This window comes from Poecilia latipinna, unplaced genomic scaffold (genome assembly GCF_001443285.1).
Source record: "Poecilia latipinna isolate Pla-1442-1.1 unplaced genomic scaffold, P_latipinna-1.0 Scaffold3, whole genome shotgun sequence".
In the NCBI taxonomy this organism is placed as follows: Eukaryota; Metazoa; Chordata; class Actinopteri; order Cyprinodontiformes; family Poeciliidae; genus Poecilia; species Poecilia latipinna.
Window position 1 is genome coordinate 875730 of NW_015112619.1, and position 21113 is coordinate 896842.

The 21113-nt window shown below is 41.8% G+C and overlaps 1 protein-coding gene across 3 annotated transcripts in view; it reads right to left on the bottom strand.

The window, feature by feature from the left end:
• Positions 1 to 21113, bottom strand: part of zfhx3b (zinc finger homeobox 3b) — a 355565-nt gene that overhangs the window by 84729 nt on the left and 249723 nt on the right. For all 3 annotated transcript variants that reach the window (XM_015049272.1, XM_015049125.1, XM_015049196.1), the window contains 3 exons: positions 8755 to 11268; positions 8014 to 8593; positions 4646 to 5139 (listed from right to left, as the gene is read on the bottom strand). In XM_015049272.1, coding sequence (XP_014904758.1) covers positions 4646 to 5139; positions 8014 to 8593; positions 8755 to 11232 — 3552 coding nt within the window. In that variant the 5' untranslated portion in view covers positions 11233 to 11268. The remainder of the gene's footprint in view (positions 1 to 4645; positions 5140 to 8013; positions 8594 to 8754; positions 11269 to 21113) is intronic.

Here is a 21113-nt window from a genome sequence, read left to right on the forward strand (position 1 = left end):
GCATTCACACGCTTGTGCATGTGAAAGAAGAGAATGGGCTGTCTCCCAGGATGTGCAGCTCACGCTTTATTAGAGCAGTAGTACCAGTAAATCAGAGCTCGGCTCTTCCTGGAACTGCTACAACCTTTCCCACTGAGCACTATTACTGAACAATCATAGGCTAGCCATGATAATTAGCAAAGTATCTATCCGTCGAACCCTCCTGTAAACCCCCTCCATCGCCACCACCACTCCCCGCTTTCCACTCCTACTCCTCTCTGTCCATCCATCCTCTTTCTACCCGTCATCTTGCAGGAATTTTGAGTGATTAAGACGAGGCTCTCCTGGGAGGATCACTCAGGACATCTCACAGTCGCTTATCTGCCACAGTTTTTTTTTTTCCTGTGATGTTTGACAGAGTAACATCTGCTTCAACTCCACAGGTACATCTAAATAAATTTAAATATCACCGATCAATTGACTGAATCCGAAAAGTGGAACTCTTATATCAGAAGGATTTATTCTGTTGATTCTTATGATTATGTCTTGCTGCTGAGGAAAACAAAAATTCTGTTTTCTTAGAAGGATATTATTACACCAGTAAATGTGTAATAATACTTCTGCAGATTTCGGTACGGCCAGTTTGCTTTTCAATTAAGCACATAGGCACCTTGTTTACTTTTTTTCACCTTTTTTTTTAATACAGTTAAATTTCACAAGGTTTTATTTCAAGGGCGATGTGTTTTAGACTTAATGCAAGTAATGTGACAGTGTAGCTCTTGTGTTGGATAAGCCTGTGCCTCTTGAAGACTCGACTCCAGATGCCGTCTGTGGCCTATGAGTCGCCCTAAATTTTTTGAATGGGCTTTGCATCACAGTCCATTCAGGGCTGTGTTTATCCCCATTTCTTACACATCTTTATCTGAAACAGTTTTTTCTTCCACTTAATTTTTAGTATGTTCCCTGTCATCATTGCAGCGTCAGAGAGAAAATAGTGAGTAGCAAAGTCTTGGAGGAAACCAAAAAAAAATAAAAAATAAAAAATCAACTTCACAAATAAGTCATAGCAGCTTAAACAATATCACTATGCCAAATTCAATTTTTGAATCATGATGAGTCATATTCTTTTCAACCGAGCTTGTTTTAGGTAATTAAACTTGGAATACAACAATAGACTCTGTTTTCTTTTTGTTTTTTTTCAAACTTTACATAACTAGTATTATAAAAGGGCTTGGAGCCAATCTCATCACTCACGATCATTAAAATGTGAGATAATCGAGCCTCTCGTTCCACAGTGTGCTGAGAAGGATAATCAAGGAAACACTTAATGCATGTAACAACTAATCCTTTCATTTATGTTAAACCCTTCACTCCTCAATTATCATTTATAGGGATTATTTGACTTTGCAGAAGACTGACATGTCTTTAACTTTTACTTGCTTCATTTCGGTCATAACAAGAGATAAAACAACTGCAGGTAACTGCGAAAATTGTTCTCTCTGTTGATGGACAAATCGTAAGATGAAAAGTGACGCTTTTTGAGGGGATAAACGGTGGTTTTTGACTGAGCGCGTATGGCAAACGGAGGAAGGAGAAAATATTTTACAGTTAGGTGTGCTTAATAGAGCAGGACCAGGATACAGGAAGGGATGTCGGGACGTTCTCAGTTTAAGATTCCACGTTTGATAGTGACGGCACTTTCTCCCCATCTTTCCGTAGCCAACTGGCATCTGGAGTGGATTTTGTGCTAGCAGACACCAAGGAACATGATTACATTCGGCTAACTGTGCTCTAAACTGATTATGCATGTGCCAAGCTAATGGACTACATTTGCAAGAGGAAAAATAACATCCAATCAATCTCAATTACTGCCGATTGCACCGGCCCCCGAGACAACGAAGGTAGCCAGCAAACCCCACCTCCCCCCCTTGCTTCTCCCCTTTCTTCCAAACCTTCAGCGCAAGCGGAGGCCTACAGCTAGGCCTGGTTAGGCCCCATCCGCTCCCGCTTGTTAGAGCAACCAGGTTGTGAAAAAGGATTAGCCTGTCATTGTCACATATTATCATAAGGGATTATCCCTACACATGTGAAATATTATGTGAATGTCCAGCTGTGAAGCAGGTTTTTTTTTTTTTTTTTCCCCAGGATCAACGTCAAAGTTAAGCGACAAACATATTTTATTTGAGTTGTGCAAACTGAAGATGCTCATCTGAGGTTATCCCCACAGCAACATGACGTGGGTTTGAATTCAGGAGTGACCATTCTAGATCGATTCCCATCCCATTAAATCTCTTTGGGAAAATAAGAAGGCAAAAGAAAGATTGCAGATCACATGGCTCAGTAGACAGAACACGGTTCTCACAAAGAGTGCATTTCAATTGAGGAACACCGTTTAGAAAGCAGACAGATTCAGCCCGTGCTGTGTGGTGGTCCGGTGGTCAGGATAAGTTGCTGGATCATTCTGTGGCCTCCTAAAACATTCCGATACATGGGGTGGTGGGGGTGATATTTTTAGAAAGCCCTAATATGGGCCACATACCACAGACTCTGAAATTATCCCATCTAACTTAGCTCTCAGTTTAAACCTTCCTTTTTAATTCCAGTAATTACAGGCTCCAATTTATATGGAGCTGCACACACAAAGGCCTAGTTTAATGCAAACCAGTTTGATTTGGGTGAAGTGTCCCGAGCATGTCCCACATCTTACAGCATGTTTATGCTGAGTTGATGATTTATTTTATCCCTGTTTTGATTTTCTCTTTTTTTTTTTTCATCCATGAATAAACCAAGAGGCTTTTGCAGGCATTGGTGGGCAAGGCAGATTTTTGCCTGTCAGTATCTCAACCAGAACTGTAAATCTAAAGGAGTAAGAAAACTGTGCAACTGAAAAAACCTCACGACCATGTATTTGTCACATTGGTAAAGTCATAAACTACTGTAATGAATCTTGTCGACTCGTGCTCATCTTTGTTTCTGAGTTGTGTAGGGGATGAGGCAGAGCTTACATGAACTAACATTTTCTCTGGTTTATGGAGCAGGTGATTTCTGGACAAATGCACACAGTCTTAGTTGGAAAACCAATTGGTTTTAAGAAATATGGAGCATCTTAAGAGGCTTAAGTAAAAAAAAAAAAAAAAAAAAAAAAAGATCATCCCTGGATGTGTTGTACATATTTAATCCCTCACAGCCTGAAGTCTTGTGTGACATGTGTATTTCCTCTCCTAAAGCTTGTGTGAAGAAATATAGTAAAAGAAAAGAACACACAATTTCTTTAGATCGTTAGGGTCATAGCAAAGATATAGTTACAAGACAATAAGACGTTCCCTGTTCGACAAGAACAACGTTCTCCTCTGTAAAAGTGTGAGGATGAGAGACAACATGACCGATTCTGTCAACTTGGATTCAAGGTCACACACGCATTATATCATAGGACAACTCAAAAAACCTCCCTGGTCCTCTGTAACAGATGCAACCGAAGCACTTTGTTTCACCTGCCTTTATAACAAAACCAAAAATTGATCTATTTATTCTTACTGTTATTTCAGTACAAAGACCCTTTGTCGAAAACATGCTTGTCATGCCACAGAGTCTGAGAGATCATTTGTAATGCTACCAGGCTTTTAAATTGATGAGATTTTTAAGCTCAGTTTTTCGTGTAATTAAAAGCCCATGCTCGAGGTAGCGAGCATGCCTTTCTTTCTCTCATCTTTAGATATTTCTTGCAACAGATAAGGTGCCGCAGGTGCAAAGGAATGCAATAATTGAAATAACATCCCAGTCTGTCATTAATCCAAACTGGTTAATGACAATAAGGAACTTCCTAAAAATGTATTCTATAGTTGTCGAAAGATGGTGCTTTCCTTGAGCATGTTGCCTAAGTTGACACCACATATGTGTTGCCAGTGCTTGTGTGTCTTGTGCATATGTGCAGCTATGCCAGTCTGGGTTAAGCGCAGACTAGCCAAAGCCGCAGACATACAGGATAGGCACCTAAGTGGAATCAGGCCTGTTAGATTTATGGCCATTTGTTCGGAGAGTGTTCATCCACTGGCTATTATGGAATGATTAGAGGAGAAGGTGAAGCTCCAAGTCCAACAAAAATCAATACGGCTGTCGAGAACAATTCAGCCCTTCCCGCTCAGAGGAGTATTAGCACCAAACCTCTGTCTCCTAACACTTCTTCATTCGTCTACCAAGTGATTTAGTCCTAAGCTTCCAAGCCAGCTTGTCCTGCCATGTTCTTCTCAGGGCACTAGTGGGGCCGGCTTCTGTATGACAGCTACACAACAAAGCTGTTATTCATGCCTCTAGAGAACAGCTGGCGGTGATGTCGGCAACACAAGAACATTTATTAAGTCTTGCTGAGGCAGATCAAGTTAGCATGGAGATTATTGAATAAGCGTTTTACCCTCTCTGCAAAACTGTATGATGTTCCGACTTCTCAAAAAGACAATAAAAACTGCGATGCATAACAGGGCTGTTATACTTTTCCCAGACATTTTTAAACTTATAGCAAATACGTTTTTCAGGACACATCCAGATTACCAAAATTGACCAATGTGTAAATCAACAAAAAAGTCCAAAAATAAAAAAAATCAACCGATAAACTTAGAAAAGAAAAGTCTGAGTGGCACGTGTGATTAAAAACAACTTAAGAACCACTAACCTTATACAGTTTGAGGCTGGCCTCATGGCGTGAATTGACAGTGTGCATCCTCAGCTTCTCCAGGCTGTTAGTGTAGTAGTCACAGGCATTGCACTTTAGGTGCACTGGATTGCCTATTGCCACACACTTCAGGCGCCATTCATTGCCTTTGCCCCCTTCTTTGATGTGGGCGACAAGCTGGTACTTCTGCACATGCTTGTCTGTTTTGCAATGCAGCTGGAAGTTGGCTTTAAGCTGGGTTGTGTAGTGGCACAACTTGCACTGATGCGAGTCTCCCACCACGGCACGCCACTCCTCCTCCGGCAGGCTGCGTTCGGCACCCATATGCATGCCTAGCACATCCAGGTTGTCAGTGGTGAAGCGATTGCATACAGCACACTGAAAGAGCTTGAGGGAGGGATCTGTGGTCTGTGATAGACTTTCTCCAAGAGTCATCAGTTCCTCAGACACCAGCTGCCCGCCGCCAAGACGCACATCCATTGGGATTTCCCCACCTACAGGAAAGAGCAAAAAGAAAATGAAGTAAAGTCTAGCTGGACTGTTACACTGATTGCTAACACATTGTGATCATTGCAGAAGTGTTTATATACACTGTAGAAAAAACAAATAACCTTTCTTTTTTTTATTTTCACTATTTGACGTTATATTATGATTTGGGTTTTTGTTCATGTGTTGCTCCATTATATAACTTTCTTTCTCGATGATGTCATCTAGTTCGTCAAGAGCACAAGTCTCTCTCACGCCACCAAATCAATTATGCTGCCAACCCATGTGCTTCAAAGTTTTGATGCGACTCCATGGCTTGCAAAAGCAGAAATGTTCATTGGGGCCAAACACTTTAATTTTAGGACAAGACACGTCTTTGGCATTAAGGTTTTAGGTCCTGAATACATTTACAGACTTTAATCTGTCATGAACAGAGGAGTAAGAAAGAACCTGCCCTCTTTCTGAATGATCTGATGGCCGGACATTCCAGTGTAGTTAATGTTTGCATGTCATTGTTGGAACTGATGAACATGCCACTTTCTGGCATCTGGATTGACCGACGGGTAGCGTCGTATCAATTGTACCCAGGGACGAGACAGAACCGGAGGCCTACAGTTCTCATCCTGATCTGTCTTTGCTGATTTCTTTAGATTTTCCAAAGATGAGGCACAAAGAAAAACCAAACCATGACCTCATCATCTGAGCTTTCACAAACGGTTTTAAAGGCATTGTGATTTTAGTGCATGTGGATTTACGACTTTGAAGAAAGTAATAAAACATCCTCGATAATGCTATGTCTCTCATGTATTTAGCTAATAGAAAATTTGTGGTACTCTTACCTGACCCGAAACAGGAAATCTTAGGAAAACAAAAGGTTTATGTGTGTGTTTTTATAGCCCTCATGTAAACACCTTGTGTCAATTATTCAATTAAATGTTACAATTTAAACAACATGCAAGGTTTTTTTTGGGGTGGGGGTTTTGTTATCCTAACAGAATGAATGTCTCTAGTTCCAGTGTTAGGATAGGTGCCCTGCCACCAACAATATAAATCATGCCCCAACTTTAAAAACAAATAATTATAAAATCCAAATCAGGCATGTTTAAAAACAGAAAGTTTGCCAAAAAACTGCTGTTCTAAACAAATATTCAAAACACATTAAAACACTTACATAAAACAGAGCAGAGGCAATAAAAAGAGCATGTCAACTCACAATGGGCCAAAAAGAAATTAGGTAAGAGGTGACACTTTTGCCTTTATTTGCTGTTCTTTAATCTTTCACTGCCCAGACTGAGCATGCAGGCCTGACCTAGCCTGGCTTTACACTAAATTAATACCAGCAGCTCCTTTTTGTTTTTTGCTGCAAAAGGCAGGCTGTTACCTGGGCTTTTATAGCCAAGAGAGAGAGACCTTTGAGAAGTCCTCTGAAATCACTTGCAGACCCAGTCATAGCTGCTTATACTCACTAACGGATGCACCGACATGCTGACACAGTATGCTAGTACTGTTCTGCATCTCATGCCTCCCCTTCCTTTGTGACTTCATGCTTCATACCTAGATGGATTTATTGATTTACCATAGATATGTACCGTGGATCAGTGAATTTGGTTGTAGATCATTTGTTCGTGGTATTGATGGAAAGTTGTGCAACTATTTCCATACTGTTTTTTACTATTATTATAAAAGCAGAAAGAAATGCACATTATGTCAACCAATCTGCTTTTATGTAACAATAATATATATATATATATATATATATATATATATATATATATTATTACTATTTTTATTTTTTTTTTTACAAATTATAGATTATCTTTTTACCAGTAGTTTTAAATAAATATCTACTGCAGTCCTGCTTCACTCTACAGATTATACTACAAGTTACCACTCTCCCAACCTCATTCTTTATTTCTGAAAATCATCTTCTCATATCATGACTTTAGTACAACAAGTGAGTATTGGAACTGATTGTCGCCACAGCTTTTAGTGTTATGCTCAACACTAAAAATCTTCAGCAATCCAAAGAGAGAGCAAGAAACAATAAATATCATCTGTTTCTGCTCTGAGATGCCATTAGATAATAAATTCTCTTAGGATTTACGTACGTGTCAAATAATATTAAAGTAGAGTAGTTTGTTCATAGATTTATTGGGGAACATTATCCAACATTCCAAAATGTTGCTCATCTGAGCTCCTATTCAGAGGAGTTTGAGTGACCTGTCAGCCTCCTTCCCTGCTTCCCAGCACTATAGCTGTATGCAAAAGGTAAGATTCTAACAACTTGGAAATACTTCACACAACTCCACCTTAGAAAAACTGAAAGATCCATTTTAAAGGACATGGGGGTGGGGGGGCAACTAAATTAATGGAACTATTGTATCAGCTTGTGTGGAAGCAGGGGTAATGGTCAGAAATCCTGCGGGACCCAATGATGGTAGAACACAGACACTGCAGGAACAGAAAGTAATAGTTTGAAATCCACCAGGAGGAAGTAAAACTGGGATTAAAGAAATGTCCTGCGCAGGGGCAGCATATGAGACATTAACTCACCGAGACTATGAAAGGTAGAATAATCAATTATTTTTAGAGTCTTTGTATCACATGATACACATTTTGCTTCACATTAAATGGCCATATGAACGGTAGAAGCACAATTGAAAGCATAAATAACCCACATTTGCAATTATCAGTCTTGTATATCTAGCTGAAAAGGCGGGAGGGACATATGGTTTTGTCTTTCTCCTGATTGTGCCAAGACATTTGCCAAGATGTTTTCCCACAACATGTGCACAACAATTAATGGAAATAACATTTTGCTGTGAGTGTTGGGAAACTACGATTGTTTTTTTTAAAATCTAGAGAGGCAAGATGTGACTCACCGAGTGCAGGCGCCAAGGTAGCCATGCTGGGATCCAGATGAAAACTCCCCATCAGGAACTGGGCTTCTGGTCCAGCTGGATCTATCTTAAGGCCTGGTGGAAGGCTCATGTTCTGGGTCAGGTAATATTGGTAAAGCTCAGCCTCAGACGGAGATGGCATGGCTCCTAAGCCAAGTCGCCCATGCTGCATCTGAGTCACGTTTTGTTGAAGAAGCATCATGTTGTGCATGTGCTTTTCACTGGTCATGTGGATGCGTAGATTCCGCGCAACGTTGGTTTCGTAGTCACAAACTTCACACCGCCAGGTGGGTTTGCTCTTCGGCTTGGTTGGTGAGGGGGCTCCACATGGCACAGACATGTGAGTGGACGACTGCGTCGGATGATGGTGTGGAGTATGATGGCTGCTGGCCTGGGTCACTGAAGGTACAGCCACCACTCCACCTGGGGTATGTCCAAAGACCTGCTCCTGTGCAGAGCCAATAGAGCCTCCATTCTGCAGCGTCTGCATGTTGTTTAAGTGCTTATCCGATTGCATGTGGATACTTAAGTTGCCCTTTGTCGTAGTGGAATAGTTACACACCTGAAGAACAAATAATATTTTCTCTTTAAGTGTAATAATGCTATAGACACAATTCTTGGCTAAAATTGTACATTATTTTAATTTATCCATCTAAATGAACAAAACTAAAAAGCATATGCAACTCTTAAAAAGGAGCATTAGCACCTTTTTTGTGTTCTTACCTCACACCGGAAGGGCTTGTATCCACAGGTATAACTTTCACCACGAGCCAAACGAGGGTGACTCTGACCACTGCTGCAATACACACAGGAGCCTCCAGAGTCTGGGTGTTTCTCTTTCATATGGGCCTCCAATGTCTGCTGGTACTTATAATGCCAATTGCATTTGGGACACTTTAGTGTCTTGCATGAGTTGCGCGAATGCATCATGGTCATATGACCCCCTAAAGAACGTGACGACCCCAGAACGGTATCACATTTGGGACACTCTACTCCGCTTCCTCCACTCCCACCTGGGCCATGGTTCTGTGAACACTCCCCCATCCCTGTGATGTCACAAGAACCCCCTGGGAGGGAGAGGGAGTGACCATGAGATGACGGATGGAGGTGATGATGATGGTGGTGTATATGGTGATGATGCAGAAGGGCTCCATTTTCATCCTCTCCTTCTGCTGGGCAATCATTTGGTTCTGGAGCTGTGGCACTATCTCGATTGGCACTTTCATCAGCAGCAGCATTGTTGGACAGAGGTGAGGACGAAGTGCCAGCAGTGTCATCCTCGCTCCTTCTGACGGCAGCTGCCGCTATTGCCATGGGAACTGTTGGTCCCTGGCAGTTAAAGCTCAGAGGGAGCTCTGATGTCCTCCCTCCACCATCTGCAGCTGAAGCCTCTTCCTTGACAGAGGAGGAAATGGAAGCAAGGGCTTTGCTGTTGAGCGTGGAACCGACTGCAGAGGTGCAGGCAGAAGGCTGGAGAGTGCTACTAGGCAATAATAAAGGAGATTTGGAATTGCTTTGGTTTGAGACAGCTGGTTCCCCGACCTCACTCCCACCGCTGCTACTGTTACCACCACAGGCCACTGCAGTGCTTTCTGCCTCCACCTCATCTTCCTCTTCCCCTAACAATAGTTCATCCTCTTCTTCTGAGCCCCCCAACTGGTTGGATAGCTGCACATTGCTTTCATGTCCCTCAGTTCTCACATCTTCTCCCTTGTATGCCAACTCTTTCCCCACGGGCTCCTCTATTCTCCCTCCCTGTTTGGGCAGGGCACTGGAGTCTTTGGCAGAGCCAGGAGAAGAGGTAAGAGTAGATGCTTTGGAAACACTTAGTCCACCTATAGAAAGGACTGAATCAAGTGGTGTTTGTTGCTGCTGCTGTTGTTGAAGGCCAGAGTCAGAGTCTTTGTTCAGGAGGGTCTCACTGCCCCCACTGCTGTTTCCAGGCTCCAGATGAACACCACTAAATGTACCATAGAAGCTCTGTCCAGAGTTAATGGGTAGCAAGGTAGGTGGCAGAGGACTGCTCCTATTTTTTGGTTCCAGGAAGCTAATAAGGGGCTCCTTGTCCTTCCCAATGCCCTGGATGATGGCAGAGGCATGCTTGTCCCCTAACAGCTGCCGTTCATCTTCACACAGTGTCATGCGGTGATCATGGACAGCATGAGTGGCAAAGGAACGAGCATAGCCAAAGGACAACTTGCAGAGAAAACACATTAGAATGGGCTTACCCTTTCCATAAAGGGCTAGCCCATCAAATTTGGAAAAATCCACATTATTGGGAACATCTTTGGATACGCAGGACTTCTTGGCAGACCCATCGCTGTTCAGGTAATCCTTGTTGCTTTTGTGCCGCACATCGAAGACACGAAAACTGTGCAGGACAGGGCTGAGGCCTGCCATTGATGAGGTATTGGGAAAACCTTGGTCCGAGTTACCAAACCACTTCCCAAAAGACGATGCTATGTGGAAAGTGTTGATGATCTGTGGGTAGACTGAGGATGAAACCCCAGCAGGTTCTCCCGGTTTTCCCCCACTTGTGACAGAGTTTGTAGAAAGCATGCCAGGTACCATACTTCCACTACTTTGGATCAATTGACTGAGGCTCTCCACAATGTATGCTGAGCCATCTGGCTGGTAGACTATCTCTCCAGTCAGGTTTTCCACATCACTACTCTCCTCTTCCTCTTCCTCCTCTCCTTCTTCACTCCCACTCTCAGGTGGTCCCTGCTGTTGTGTGGGCTGATGTCGCAAAAGAGTGGGCATACCTCCTCCCCCTGAAGTTATCGGCACTCCAGGAAAGGGCTGAAGACTTGGAAAACAGCTGTCAATCTCCATTTCATCCAAGTCCTCCGATTCTTCCTCCTCACAGCTCACTCCCTCCTGCACCACTTCGTCAAGGCCCTCTCTCCTGGAATGCAGCTGGCCAATGGCAGAGCTATCACGGTGAGCCTGGGGTAATGTCTGTTTTGGCTGCGGCTGCTGTGACTGTAGGTCTCTCACCCCGTCATGAGGGGCAATGGAGTTCAGGGGCTGAGAAGGGTACGACCCAGAGAGGGACAGGGCATCCAGAGAAGGGGCCTGGTTGGTGCAAGTGACCTGTGAGCTTGAGTGATCGTTCCAGGGCTGTGGTGGTTGCTGCTGTTGGGAGGAGCTGAGCCCATCCTCTGTCCCAGAAACCACGGGAGACTCACAGCTGTCCATGCTGATGCCTACATGAGGCGTTCATCGCATCCAGGCCTGCAAAGACACATATAAGAGGTTAATAAATTGTAAATATGGTACACATTTGCGTGTCAAAGCTAGAAACAAAGGTCCATATTTTAAGCACAATTACTGTCTCAATTGAGAAAAATAAAACAAAACAAACAAACATAGAAATGTAAAATCTATGCACAGAACCCGTAAAAGAAAAGAATATCAAAAGCATGGCACATTAAACAAGAGCCAAAACTCTGAGATATAATTGGAAAGCTGACACCCTACTCATTACGCTAGATTAGGCACTTAAACACAATACCTGAGACAAGCACTAATAAGCCATCCACGATTCATCTTCCTGCCATATCACAAAAGCACCATCTTTTATCTTCACCTTCCAAACAACACCCTTAATCTTATATTCTGCAAATCCTACATCCGTTTTTAATTAACTTGCAGTCAGACTAACTTAATAGATCAAATAGATTCCTTGTGAGATAATTAGACACTGAGAAGCCACCCATCAGCACATCACACATTTACATAACTTGTAGAAAAGGTGAAAATGTGTTTAAAAAAATTGTTAGCAGTATTACAATTATTACTCCAACTAGAGTTGCAGTAAAAAAGGACAAAAAATATAAATCATGTGTATTATTGGGATAGGAATGCCTAAACTAACAACAGCAATAAAAGGCTGGATTTTTTTTTTTTTTTGGAGCTCAAAATACATAAGATGGGTTGGGACTTCACTGCAGCTGTGTTTAGATCTTGCATCCAATAACCTCTGAGCTTAGCCTGGTTTCAAACACTCCAGCCATCATCCGCCTCTGAAATAATAAATGGGAGCTGAGCTTTCGGGAGCCGGCCATGCCCCGAGCATCTGAGAGGCCCAACACAGGCTGCAATTTAGAGCGCAGAAGAGATAAAATGATAACACAAGATACTGCTGAGCTAATAATTTTATTAAAGGGATGCAGCCAACATTGATTAAAGGGGGCAATCGGGCTGAAGCCAATAACTCTGGGCTGCCCTTTAACCCACCAGTGCTGAATATTACATGAGTAAAGTTTCCCGGCACCAAGCTCACTGCCATGTCTCGGTTGATTAGCAAATTCAGTGCTTGCACTTGATTTATTTACTTATTTACTTAGAGATGCAAATTTCAGCTGTGATCAGAATAAAGTCTACCCCCACAGCCTAACACATTAACCACTGAGCAAGAGGAGAGATTGATAATGTCTGTCTGCCTATTCATGAATGTCTGATGAAAAGTACCCCTTGTGCAAAGTACCTCTTCAACCTATAATCTCTCCCACTACAAAAATAATGTGCAGCTATTCTAAAGATGTTAATTTGTGTTAAGGCTTCATTATTAACTGTAAGAGATCAGAAACTAAACTATATTAAGCAACACAAATCTAAGTAAGACATAATAAAGGAAGGGCAGTGGAAGAAAATTAAAAAAGAAACTGACAAATAAACGTTGGAAATGTGCACGCATTCATCAAAGGATGTACAAGCTGTTAGATTTTTAATGCTGAATGAACTAACCCTTAACTTTGAGCTAGTTTGCATATAATTTGATGAGATATTGAAGATGGTAGACTTGCTGGCTTATTAACAAGATTGCTTTATACAACCAGACATGATTTAAAGATGGCTGCCATATTGAGTGAGGGGATACTAGCCCTACTGGTCTGTATTTATTATCTGCTCCATTAATAAGAGGCTATGAGCTCAACGGCCATTTCACACAAATGGACAGACGGCTGAGGAGTGGAAGAAGAAAAAAAAAAAGAAAGAAAGAAAAGCCACTTCAAGCCGAGTGATTCTTCAAGCTAAAAGCAAGAGGATAAACTGTGCAAAATTAAGTGGAAAAAGGACAGAAATGAGAGTTGTCTGAAAGAAATGTCTGACAGGAAAATATTCCCACGTCAAAAAGGGGAGTATTTCATGCTTTTTTTTTTTATCATTTATTAACCCTTTCCTTCACGTTCCAGTTGTTGCTACGACGGAGAAGTTTGCACAAATGCACGATTAGCAGTTAAGACTGCTGCTCAACAGTGACCTGCTTTTGGCCTTGATGAGTGTGAACAAGCCAAGTACAGTGTGGGCTACTGTACTGAGAGCGTGTAGCCCTCAGTTCCCATTACATATCTAAGATACCACAAGCAATTAGCAGTAGTCAGGGCAACACAATGACTCTTGATCAGAGGTGAAGCTCTCAGCTAGCTTGGTGTGCCCACTGCTTACAGAAAACAGGATTGCCCTTTAAAATCAAGATGGTGTAATTCAATAACCTACAGTGGTTACAGATGAGCAATGGGATTGTCTGGAGTCGGAAAGTCGCAGATGGGCCCAACTGATATAAAACTGTTTGTCTCTTGGATGTCTGCCTGGCTCAGTGACACCTGTTTAAAGCAGGAAAAGCTTTAATCTCTGGGAGGCACTAAACAAGTACAGGAGACAGACACAGAGACGCAGTCGAAGTAGAGGGGAAGTGGAGGAGGCTGGAGTCTCTGAGTGCTGACTATGTTAATAACCACAAATCAAAATGAAGGAGGAGCCCGCTGAAGGTGACTACAACCAGGCATTATTATGGACAGATATACAGTATCATGTCATATCCAGAAATAAAACAATTCTTTTTTGCATGCTGGCAGCACAACAAGTGATTAAGTCATGGCCCCTGCAGCCTGGGTTGCATTGTAGTTCTAAATGTGGGCCCGCTAAGTTCACAATAAGCAGGCTGTGTGCAGCCAAAACAAGCTTTAGCTGACAATATGAGATAATCACAAGGAAGAAAAGGCTGGATTCCTAAGCTGATCTAAAAGGGAGTGTGCCAGACAGTAGAAATCACCCTCTAGTGCCACCTTCCTTCAAAGACACTTGCCAGAATTGTTTTGCTTTCTTCTTCTCATGAAAAAAAGACATTATTCCACAACCTCTGAGTAATAACAGGAAACGCTTTAATCTCTTTTTAAATCAGCTTCTGATCTTATGAGCAACGCCACAATTTGGATGTCATTTGGTTGTTTTAGTTAGTTAGATCTAAGTTGCAGGTCTTTTCATTTGGCGTGATTTACCATGCAGGGTAAGCATTTAAGGCCAAGGAACCATTTGATTATAAGCACGGCTGATGACTTGCTTTGAAGCCTTGTTAGTGCCTCCAGAGTACCACTGTTTTCTAGGGGGTCCTGAGAGAATAAGCTCTCACACACAATGCAAAAATTATAGGTAGGACAGAGACCAAACCTTCTATCCAAATATACGTCAGCAATGAGAGACCTCCTGTTTGAAACGGAAAAGACAGAGCTACTTAATATGCCTCAAGGACCACTAACGATACAGCAGATCTGATTCTCAACTGTTCCTCAGTGATGTAGCTTGTCTGTGTCTAGTCTCTGAGCCATCACAGAGCCAGGCCAGCCACCGCAGGGTAAGGGGCGCTTATTGAAAAATCAATGGCGTGAACGCTAAGCAAGTTACAGGAAGATGTGGGAAGGAAGGATTCTTATTGATAAAGCAGGGGAAGGCTTTTGATGTTGCACCAGGGACATGCTCATTGACGAGGGAACCATTGTAGTCCTCGGGCAGAGAGAAGCCTGGGTTTATCTCCCAGGTTTGTTCCACTTAATCACCAATAAAGGCATGCATTCACTTTAACGTTAGCTTAGTGAATCCTTGCTTCAACACAGCACTCTAACAGTGAGGGAAATGTAAATGTGTTGCACTAGGATTTATGTGCCCTGCCAAAATTATTTGCTGAATCAACTCATTAAGAAAGAAATCTTAATAACTCGCCAGACTAAAGTTTAAAAAAAAAAGAAAGAAAGGAAGAAATGTATCCATGAAATGAATAACTGTAACATTCAAATAGGATAAAATATCAAACAGGCAAATATTTTACTGAAAAATACCAATCAAGAAGAGAATACAGTGTTTCACCAAGTCACTTTAAGAGCAATAGATCAAAAAAATAAAATAAAATAAAATTACTACAAATATTACAAAACATGACTAAAATATGTTAGCAGTTCTTTTTCTCTTTTCCCCCAAAATTGTAATTGTGACAACTGCTCATCCACACGGTGCTGTTAATTGTGTTTTGTAAATGCGCAGCCTTTTCTTCCACTAATGCAGACATAAGGATGCTCTAACTGCAGGAGGTAAAAAGTCACCTCAGGTCGATGGCACTCAGCCTGTAAACAGGGCTTCCCGTAAAATCAATGATGTTCAGTGGGAGCTATCAGTCTGTGAAACAGAAATAGCTAGCGCTGTGTCGAGTCTGAGGCATGGAGGAACAGTCATGTGTGTTTACAGCAGAGAGTGTATGTGCAGGAGGCTCTTCCCTGGCACGTCTGGGAAAATTTCTCAAGTACGTCTGAATCGAGGCATGTAGTTCACCGTCACGCTTGTTGGTAGCTAGTGTGTTTTAAACAAAATATAAAGTATTAACTCAGTTTAACCAGACTAAATGTACTTCAACATCTCTCAATTTCGGTAGGAATTTGAAAAATAAATGTACTTGTTGCACAAAATCAATGGCCCTGAAGAAGAATCTGCAAAATTAATTTTTACCCTTTGCACAACTCTGTCGCATTTGTGCAAATCCATTCAATACTGCAAATGGAAATGGAAAAAAAAACAAAAAAAAAAAAAAAAAAGGAAAAAGTTACATAAGAGACCAAAGCAGTAAAATCTGAGCTGAACAAGGTGGTGGCATTCAGTGATAGAGGCAGGTTTGAGTCAAACTGAAGAAAAGACTGATGCTGCGTCAGAGTTCGTCCGGCTTCCCAAGGTGTGATGGAAACAGCGCGCTGGTGTAATTAGAAGTAGTTAATTAGCTGAGGGTTAATTACTGGGTTCTGCAGAGCGATGGTGAAAGACCTGGTGGGGTGGCAAAGCAAAGAGAGAAGCTGTGAACGCACAGCAGGAAGCTCCCAGTCTCCCACCAATTAGCAAACAGGGAGAGGGGGTTGCAGTGTTCTGGTGCACTTCAAGAACAAATATGAAAACCGCTCATACAGGAAAAGAAATGAAACAAGAGCAGGCAAAAAGCATATACTCCTTATGAATTCTTACGACTGTCTGGGGTAAAAATGTCAGTAAATCACAGCAAAACTTTCCATTTTTTTTAACACTTATGTATTTGAAAAAAAAAAGGCAGAAAAACTTACAAGGAGATTCTACAAAGGCATCTTCTTACCACTTTCCATTCATAAAGATTGCACTGTTATTTTTCTCCTGTGTCTCATGTGGTTTGCTTAGAAAGCTTTGTAATTTATAAGCGCATAAATTATCCTTGAAATTACGATATTGATGTAAAATCAGAGAAGGGCTATTGGGCACAAACTAATGTTCACCCCCAGGCAACCCCATGCACAGTGCACTGGTTGACATCCACACACAGTGGGGCGGCTGTAAAATTGCAAGATAGAGTGGGAGAGATTTTCAAATACTCATCAGATTGGTTAGATACACATCCTCCATTTCGGCTCAATTTTAGACCAACAGACATGGGTGTTGAGTGATTTGAAACGGTTTGACATGGAGCTTCACATCCTTTAGCACGGACCTCTGACTTTCTCACAGAGCGGAATCCAGTAAGGCTGAGAGGAAAGTCGTGCTCTGTGCCTTTATCTTTCAGGAGCTAATCTTTAATTCTTTGGGATTCCTCTGAATTTAAAAAAAAAAAAAAAAATCTTCTAAAAGCGAAATGTGTACTGCTGGGTTCTGCGTGTCTGCAAATAAAAAGGAAAGGAAGATGTAAGATTAGATTGAGATATGGCGCTAGACACAAAGCCGGGAAGCCAAAGATACATGTCCAGTGAAAGGTCACAGACAAGGGGAAAATGTGCTGATCAAATTCTTGGAGCCCCAGGTCCTTCGTTTCTACTAATTATCAGATCTGCCGCTATTTATAAATGCGGGAAGCAGACGTTCTCTCTGGAGAGGATGGAAGTGAAATCTGCAAACTACAGTGCTTTCAGGGTGCCCGTGTTTGCACACAGTTAATTTCATTCTTTTATTTATTTATTTATTTTTTTTTTGGGGGGAGTTGAAACCGAGTGACGGTTGGGGGTGTCGTTGTAGACCATGGACAGAATATCGTGCAGAGAAGCAGCTAATCAAGTTCAAGTAATCCACCATCCTGTTTTCAGAGGCGGGGAAACTCGTTTGAGTCATTGTTGGAAAACACAAAATTGAGAACAGCCGATAAAGAGCAACCATATTAACAACCGTACAGGAGCACATACACACTGTTCGGCAGCGCATCAGCTTAGGCAAGGCAACCACAAACACAGTTGTTAAGATGATCAATACCATTGAAATATTAAACCTTAAGAAGCCACAATATTGATTCAGAGCCTAGTGATAAAATGGTTTATTATCACAATTGTAAGGCTTTATGTAAATGTTTTAGAGGGTCTTTCAAGCTGCCCGTCCGCTGTGGCTTCATCTGAATCCCAGCACCACACGGACATCTCACTGCTCTCCTTTACTGCCTTGTCACCCAAAAAAAAAAAAACTTGAGAGACTGGGGTGAACAGGAAGACGTCATTACCATCGCCTCTACATTTTTTATGTATCGATGAAACGGTTTAGCATACGGAGTACAAAACAACAAAAAAGGGGAGAAGAGGGACCCTTCAAATCCCCTACCATGAACCAAGGAACAATCTCAGCCTTCTGAAAATGTTTCTAAAGAATTACAAGCGGCCCCTCTACATTAAAGGGAGAACATGGGCTGTTTGTGGAAATCATGCCCCGACAGACAGAATGGGGACATGGATGACATGTCTATAATGCTAAGCGTTACTGTGCAATCTGGAAAACAAATACCTTAGTAATGACCCAGTCCTGCACCTGGAAAAACACAGGCTTCACAGGCACCTGGAATTAGGCAAATATCCACTTGTGGGGCTTCTTAAAGGGGCAGAAACAAAAGCGCAACAATTTTTTATTTTTTTTGTTGTTGTTGTTGTTGTTTGTTTGTTTTTTTCGAACAAAGACATGCAAAGTGACCGGGAAAGAAAGCATGTAATTTCTGCGAGAACTCAAAACATAAGTAAAAATAAAATCACATATGCTGTGCGACATAAACATCAGCATTTAGCAGGCTGAGCTGGCACACACCGCCGGAGTACGAGGAGCGAGTTAGATCAGACAGAAAGTCAGAGAGTTAGGGGCAGTGTTCGGTTAAGTGTGCAAACCTGAGTAGAGTGATAAGATCCCTTTTAGAAGGCATGTGAAGGCCAAATGACCAGGAAACCTGAGTAATGTGGGTGAAAGCGTTCTGGAGTGAGAGGAGCGAGGAGGGGAGTCATGCAGTGTTATGTGTGGAAAATGGAAACTCACTATCTCTTTTACGCACCTCTTACTGAGGAGCAGCGCAGTCCGATCCACATAAGCTTGTGTGGGGATATACCATATCATGTGAGTGAGCACATATCCAGACACACACACACGCACACGCACACACACACACCAATGACACACATGCACATAAAGCATAGATTAGAGTGTCCCAGTGAAACCATTCTGTGGAAATTATTTTGCTGCAGAAAAAAAAAACAAAAAAAAAACATGAAAGTCTAATTCTAGAGTAGGATATCCTGGATAAATAATTAGAGGGTTGCTTTAAAGACCTTGTTCAGCTAAACCGTTCACTCTCCACTTCACATTTGCTAAAGTCATTAATGACAAAGACTTAAAAAGGAAAAGCAAAACTCTTTCTGCTGCACAGATTCTTTTTTTGTAATATCAAGGCTGGTCCAAATTCCCCTCTGCCTTGAAGAGGCCCTTATCCTGGGAAAGGACTGCTCCTGTTTCAAACAATAAACCTCGGTGGGAAATGTTTGCCTCTGCCTCCTTCCTCTGCTCAACTTTAAAAATGTCCATCCTAGGAACGATTATTTATCTTATGTAAGAGAAATTACATATCGTGACTGCAAATGGATAAAACACACAGGAGAAATATGATACGATGTGAACTTTGACAATGCCTGGCAAAAGTATCCGTACCCGTTAAGCCTGTTTGCGTTTTGTCACGTTTACAAAGTTTTAATGAATTATTGTGGGTTTTTATGGTCACACCGTCACAAAGTAGTTCATATGGGTTGCTAGAAAATGAACATGAGCTTTGCGCATTTCAAATTTGTACTAATTTATTTGCTAAATAGTTCAAGCTCAGTCAGATGGGACGGTGAAGATCTATAAAAGATCATTTTTACGTCTCGACAAGTTCTGAACTGGATTTAGGTCTGCATATGCAACACGATGCTGCCACTAATGTGTTTCACTGTTACCCAGGGAAAAGTGTGTGTGTATATATATATATATATAGTGTGTTAGATTTTCTAGGGCAACAGGGCAATAAGGGTAATAACAATGCTGTGTAAAAAAAAAAAAATAAGGTTGAAAGCCACTTTACAATATATTATGGTCAACTAAATAAAAGCCTTACGTTCTGTGAGTATAACATGACACAAAGGTGAAAAATATATAAATGCACATATAACAGACAAAACTAAGGTCTGCTAAAACGATATTGGATGACTAAAGCCACTGACTTCTCATAGAAAGCCAATGTTGTGTCAAACAGGGACACATTTCCTGAGTGAGTGCTCTACTTAAGCCACTTCATTCATTATCTACTCAAAACAGCACACGATTAATGCAAAACTGTCGCAGAACTTAGGTACAAAATTCTACACAACAGCATAAACTCTGAATTGAATATCATTGAATATTTTTTTTGTTGTTTAACAGAAGATAAACAGACAAGATTTTATTGCATGAGACATGTGTGATCTTCATACCGGCGGTTTTGTAAACTCTGTACTCATAAATCAGCTTTTGACGCAATCGTCATCCTAAAAGGAGGACAGGGCTTGCCGTACAGTTTACAAGGAAGGATTCCAAGGCAAACGTTGGAAGGTAAATCAAATTCCTTCAGAGCAAAGCTGGGATGAGGAACAGTCAACAGTGGAAAGGGGAAGGAAAACAAAGGAAAAACAACTTGTTAAGTGTATAACAAGGTGGCCTGGAGGGCAATGCTGAAAGACACCTCAGCACTTGACTCTGAAGTGTGTAAGAAACATCAAACAGGATTTCTGTAGCAAAGCTGAGCACTGACAAAGCAGACCATAGTGCACAGATACCCTTGTGTGAAGAGAAGCACTGCTGCTGTCAGGAACACACAGGAAAATGTGATTAAAAGGCTGCACTTTTCACTTTATTACGCCTATGTGTTCATAAACACTGAATCTGAGGCACGGGGAGAGCTGAGGCTGTTGTCAGATTTCACAACAGAAAAAGGTTACTCGTAATGAAAACGAAGGTGAGGACAGTTAATGCATTCCAGGCAAACTGCATCTCTCTCTCTCTCTCTATGGTTACAAGGTGCTTGAATCTGTGGTGCAAGCAAACATTAAGTTCTGGTGAGGATGGGCCTCGCATTAAACTTTGGCACGAAGGCATTTTACGCTCAAGCATACACACACAAAAGAAGAAGAAGATAAAGAAAACATTGACATCTCTTTTAAAGGGAGTACAACACCAGTGCCAAACAAGAGCAAGGGAGAGGCAAAATCCGAAGGGGATATTTTGAGAGTTGCGGAGTGTGTTAATAAGTTCCTTTTCTTCCTCTCCTCTCCCAGCTGGGTCTGAGTGTTGTGACAGTGGCGTGGAGCTATATTTGAGAAAGACCAGCCTGCTGTCCCACCGTCTCTGCTGCGCACACACTGCAGCCCTTGTTCGTCTGCTTTAATGAAAAGGCCACATGCCTCCTCTCATCCTCGAGTTGCTTACACGCCGTAACACCTGGTAGATATAAATCAGCCCTAGTGAGCTGTATTTGGGAAGTGAGGCATTAA